The sequence below is a fragment of the Apaloderma vittatum genome, unplaced genomic scaffold (genome assembly GCF_000703405.1).
Source record: "Apaloderma vittatum isolate BGI_N311 unplaced genomic scaffold, ASM70340v1 scaffold31830, whole genome shotgun sequence".
Lineage (NCBI taxonomy): Eukaryota > Metazoa > Chordata > Aves > Trogoniformes > Trogonidae > Apaloderma > Apaloderma vittatum.
Window position 1 is genome coordinate 8275 of NW_009693412.1, and position 6168 is coordinate 14442.

General features: G+C 50.3%; 1 protein-coding gene across 1 annotated transcript in view; it reads left to right on the forward strand.

The window, feature by feature from the left end:
• LOC104281064 (torsin-1A-interacting protein 2-like) overlaps positions 1-661 on the forward strand; it is a 4767-nt gene extending 4106 nt beyond the window's left edge. Inside the window, exon 5 of the mRNA XM_009878929.1 lies at positions 1-661. This exon is cut by the window's left edge and continues 97 nt beyond it. Coding sequence (XP_009877231.1) covers positions 1-661 — 661 coding nt within the window.
• Positions 662-6168: the final 5507 nt, after the last annotated feature.

The following is a 6168-nucleotide window of genomic DNA, read 5'->3' on the forward strand; positions in this document are numbered from 1 at the left end:
CCTGTCCCATTTCAACCAGCTGCAGGACAGGTTTCCAGGGCAGAGTCCCCACCTGTGGCTTCGCGGACGCAAGTTCCTGCAGAAGCACCTCAACGCATCCCACCACACGCAGCCAGCCATCATCATCTTCACAGCTGCCCGCAATGGCGAGCGGACCTTGCGATGCCTTAGCGCCCGTATGGCCGACACCTACTCAGCCGCCCTGCATGCCAGCACGGTCCACATCTACGGCACGGAGAAATCCAGGCTCCAGAGTGACGAGGCTAAGCTGGAGGTGGACTCGGAGCTGAGTTCAGCTTTCCAGGCTGGGGGCCGTGCTGCGGTGATCCACCGCTTCGAGTTGCTGCCGGCGGGGGCCACCCTCATCTTTTACAAGTACTGCGACCATGAAAGTGCTGCTTTTAAGGATGTGGCCTTACTGCTGACCGTGCTGCTGGAGGAAGAGATGCTGGAGGCCCACATCAGCCTCCAGCAGGTCGAAGAGAGGGTTCGGGACTTCCTCTGGGCCAAGTTCACCAACACCGGGACCCCCAGCTCCTACAACCACATGGACTCTGACAAGCTGAGCGGGCTGTGGAGCCGCATCTCCCACCTGGTGCTACCGATCCACCCGGTGCAGACCATCGAGAAGGGGGGCTGCCATGTCCACAACAAATCCTAAGGGCAAAGGCTGTCAGAGCCCCGAGAAGGGTTGGAAAGATGGTCCTGGATGACTCTGGTGCAGGTGGAGGCACTACCTGTGCTATTTCCCTAAAATTTGTTTTTCGTATCTTCCAGGGAAGAGTTTGACAAGTTTCAGACCATGTGGCCAGCTGAGTCCTGGAGGTGATAGATCACACACTTCCTTCTGGCAGATGGGAAGAACAAATATTTTAGAATGCTAATTGCACAGGAGAACATCACTGTGTGGGAAGGCAGGATGGAAAACAGGAGTTTGCAGGGAGCATATCTAATCAGGAAATACACAAATCTTGTACACAACTAGTATGCCCAACATGTTGAAGACATGCTTCAGAAAGGAGACCGGTTTGCTAGTCAAGGGTTTGACCAGTCAGTCCCAACAGAGTCCCACTTGCACCTCTTTAGAAAACAGTCATCCCTTGATCCCTTTGCTACCACAAGGCTATAACTAACTCACCAACTTTGCTTCCACACGACAGATTGCCCTTCATTTGGATCTCTGATCCGTCTGTAGGGCGGGAAGCCGTCTGCCGGCCTCTCCCCGGCTAACTTTTAATGATGAATGTAGATGTTAACTGTGATATTTATTTCAAACCACGTAGGGTAGCACACCCAGTCCTTACCCTCCAAAGGTACATTTGCCTCCCTGCCAGACAGCTGCTACTCTGGCATATGCCGAAGCAACTAGAAGCAGAGCTGGGGTTAGCCAGTAAGGACAAAACTCTGGCATTAACACTAAAAATCGTCAAAGAAGCACCTTGGGTTCTTACTACGCCTCCTCTTCTGCATCCCAGGAAGATGAATCCAAGTCCTGGCAACACTGTGTTCCCCCTGCCCACTGCTTTTCTGTGAATGCTGTGGTGTAGAGTAGATAACTCAGGGAAAATCTCAGGGGTGGGTGCAGGTTTTAGCATTTATAACCAACCAACAGGCAGCCCCAGGTGTCAGCCTCCTGTGCCTAAGGTGTTGCCTGACAGAGATGGAGCAGCTGTAGCAGAACAAAGCTTATTTCCATGTCAGCAGCACAGACTGGGGCCTTGCAGAGCCAGGCTCTGTGCCTGAACAAGACACAAATCGAGAACACTGCTGTGTTTTTATAAGCAGCTCATCTGAGTGCTCCTTACAGCAACTGGACCCTGGCGTTGGCCAGGTCTCCTGCCGGCAGTGCCTTGCTGATCTGCCCCACCGATGGCTCAGCCCCACACCCTAAAACTACTGACTGTCTCTTCTTTCCTCCTGCCACGTGCCTTGGCCCTTTTCTGGAGATTTGTGGCCATTAAACTTGGAGGAGGGGACAAAAGGAAGGAAGAAGAGGCAGTTATTTGCTTGTGTTCTAACCAAAGAACAGACTTTTGGGTTGGTTTAGGATGTGAAGATGAGACCGCAGGGATTTTAACTGTGACAGACACTGGGCTGGATGCGAGAATGACCTGCTGGAGACAGCATCAGCAGGGCAGCCCAGGGCATGGTTTTGTAGAAGATAGAGGTTTCATCCTCTCCTCCTGCCTTTTTACTGCTATACACTACTTTGGTAACAAGAAAACCCTGTTTGTGCTCTGCACGGTTCAGTGTGGGTGTTGATGTAAGAATCGGCAAAGCATTAATCACGTTATGTCAATATCTTGAGGGAAATCTGTATTTTAGTATTATCTTACTGTCAGTTCTATGTACTGTGTTTGTAATGCATAGCCAAGGTGTGCAAGTGTAACTTCATGGTGCTTGGGCAACTCACTGTGTCATCCACCCGAGCTACAGAGATATTTTTATGACCTTTTAAAGAAAAAATATCTGCTTGCTTCTAAAACAAGACTTCTATTTAAAAATAAATAACGAGATTGTGAAAGAAACCAGTAAAGTCTCTGAAGTGAGACTGGAGCCTTACCATATTCTGTTTGGGTTTTTTTTCCTAGTTATTTTCAGTTTATTAAGTGTATCATCATATTGGACAAAGTTTTATTTAGGTTAGGCCTGTAGCTGTGCAAACAAAGTGATTGTTTGCTTTTCCCATAAAAACTCCAAACAACAGTTTCTCGGTTGTTTGAGGCAAGCATTCAGTTTTTTCAGCTAAGGCAAAACTAAAAAGAAACCCCCAAAGAGCTGCTGAATTCAACCCAGACTGAAATATACCAAGGTTTGCATAATACTTAATGATAATAATTAAACCAAAATTGACTGACAACTGAAATATTTTAGAAATACAAACCCCAAGTATTTCTCATTTCAACGCCCTTGATCAGATCAGTTCCACCCCGTGTCACAGCACCTCAGCACGCACAAATTCTTATGTTCATGGTGAATTGTTCTGCCCAGCTCTGGCCTAAACAGAGAGAGGGCTGAGAAAAACAGGGATTCGTTTTCCCTCTTTCTTCCCAGACTGTGAGTTAATTCAGAAACGCTCTGCCCAGGCCTGTTCTTCCCTGGGGGGCTCAGCACCCACAGAGCCCCCAGCGAGGGAGACCATGGCAGGGCACAGCTGAGAGTGGGCGCACCCACCACAGCTCTGGTGGAACTAAAGTTCCCCCTTCCCATCAGCTCTCCGGCGGCTGCGACAGGTCGGAGCAAGACCAGGATGGAGCAGGACGTGGCCCAGCGCTGCAGCATCACAGGTAAATTGTTCCTCCCAGGCACACACCAGCTATCACATCCCCTGGCCCCACATCTAGTGCATAATCTCTGGCAGCATCTTTACCTGCACATGCACACATTGGCTAAGTACAGCAAGGCCACGGTGAAAAAAAATTAATAATAAATAAATAAACAATGTAGGCTGAACTTCTCCTCCCCTCTTTTTTTTTTTTTCCCCCGCAAGGGTCACTTTTAGGCCTACAAAACCCCCATTGTAAGAGAGATTTGCAGATATCAGGAGCTTAAGACTATTTTTTTTTTATTTCCTCCCCTCTCTGCCTCTCCGGGGGAAGCAGCCGTACAATGAACTGCACAAAGGAGCTCGCCCTCAGCCTGTGGGACGCGGATCCAAGAGGCTGTAATGCAAAGGCTCGACGAACACAGCTGAGCGTGTTCCCTGCACAGGGAGGGGGCAAAGCGCCCTAAGCAGAGTTCCCACTGTCCCCTCCTCGATTTGGCTGGACTGTGCCCTTATGCTCAGGCGGAGGAGAGGACTCTGCAGACCCCTCGTGAGGGCACTCGAGAGCTGAGGATCATCTCAGAGCCGGAGCAGAGGCACCAGCGTGGTTCCACACGAGGGGTGGAAACAGCCTCTCCACACCGCACATCCTTGGAGGTCTGCTCCATCCTCTGCTCCAGCAGCCCAGGGACCACTCAGACATCTCTGGGGACCAGTTTCTGCTCACGGTGATCTCCACCGAGGAGCAAACCTGGCCTCCTCCCACAGACACACCTTGAGCTGAATGAAGCCGCTGTTTTCTCTGTGTTAACAGAGCTGAACCCTTGGAGCTCTTCGGAGCAGTAAAAAGGGGGACTGGCCATTTCCCTGGTCAGAACTCGTGTCTGCAAAGTGGAGCCTTGAGTCACACAGGTTCCTCCGCACAGGGAAAGCAAAGTCCATTTATTATTTCTGCTCCCAGGGCCAGGAAGGGGCATCTGTGCTAGTGCAAGCATCAGGTAAAGCCAACTGAGTTACTGGGATGACCTGAAACCCCGGTGCAACATCTTGCAGGACTGCTATCAGCAGCTTGGTCAACGTGAGGAAAACACACACAGAAGGAAATAACAAAGTGTCCAAAGACCTTTACACCCCAGGTCAGTCTCTCACATGCACTTTCTAACTCTCAGCCTCTATAATTTTGATGCCAGGACTTTGCCCATGGAAAGAGCAGAATAAATCCCTTCCGGCTGTGTTAGAAGATGGTCTACTCCAGTCCTGCAGGACCTGCTGCAACAGCAGCCACAAACACCAGTCCTCCTTTCCAGAGGTGATATGCTTTGACTCCCCTCCTGACTGTGTAAAACAGTTGGCTGATGAAACCCAATTCAATGAAACACAAAGTTGAAATCCTAGGCAAATTCCAGAGGGCAAGGGGTGAGGATGAATCAGTCCCCCACAAGCAGCCCATGTGCCCAAACGTGGTTGGCATCTACAGTGAAACACACTGGCTGGCCCCAACTCAATTCTGGCTATGGAGATGCTACTAGGATGAAATCACGTGCCTCTGCTCTTCGGGACTAACAAAGGGGAGATTCTCAACCTTGTGAATCCTTTAAAGACTCTCTGGGAGTAATATAGATAGACTTGCTTTCTGTTAACAGGGTACAAGAAACTGGGAAGCAACTGAGGAAAAGCCCCTTGTAGTGGTAGACCTGAATGCAAAACCACAAAGGGCTTCCACACGTGTAGAGCTCAGCCTGCGCACGCACTTAATTCAGCCCATAGTAGGACCAGTTGGCCCAGTTTGAAAGTGGCAACTTTATGGCCTAAATAAAGACAGTGGTGGGGGAGGGGGAAAGCATACTAATTGGGAGAAGTGGATTAGAAACCATTACAAGACTGGAATCTGGTTGTGGTGGCTGGTGATGGTTTTATTTAAATGTATTAATTGGTTCAATAGCGCTGTCAAACCTTTCCATAGACTAGTTACCTTGGAGGGAGTCTCAAGACTATGAGGGAACCTTTATCTCTGATGCTCTTGCTCCCACACTGACGCAGAGTATTCAAAACCTCCTCTGAACATCAAGAAAAAACACTCACGCTGCTTAAACTCAGGATGTAAAAGAGGAAGCAGCATTTTAGCATTGTTGTGCTGCCTTCCATGCCATTCTTGCATCACGCCCATGAGCAGAAGAGGCTCAGGAATTACGCTTGTTGGATGAGAGCAAGAAAGGTCAAGAGAGAGGGGGCGCAGAGGGGCCCTGGAAGGGAGAGCATCACAGACCACCTGGATTTGCCCTGTCACACTTTGTCAGCACTTTAAATACAGATCCCTTCCCTAAATTGTCTCTGCATCAGCCTGCTTCTGCTTCGCAGGGCTCCTGCTTGGACACGTATTTTGAGAGTGGCAACACTGTGACTTGTGTGAAACCCACACCGCTAAGGACTGCTTCACCCAGCTGGAGCCAGCCCCGCTTTTCTCCTTAGGCACAGCCTCCTCCCAAGCTCTGTGCCTCTCCGCAGCTTTGCTTATCTGCAGGGCAGGAGCTGGCTCCAGAGGAACACAGGGCTGCACAGGAAGGCCAAGAATTGACTCTGAAGCCTTTTTTTCTCCCCCCTGCCTTTGTAGAAGACAGCTCGTGGCACAAGCATGTTATTTGTCAGCACTCCCCACCCTCATTTCCTCTGGATGGGCCAGAAGATGTACCGCTCCCCTCCTCCCCTTGCCCCCTGCCTGCTAGCAAACCCCTTTGATCAGGAGTGCCCCCCTGCTGACACCCCTCCATCATTCCTCTCCCCTCCCTCCACCTTGAGGCTGAAACCCATGGTGGGGGAAAGAGGCAAAGGACTCGGATCACCTTCCCACACTAATTACAGCACATCTGGCGGGCAGAAGCCGCTGCTCCCCAGATGCTCGCCCC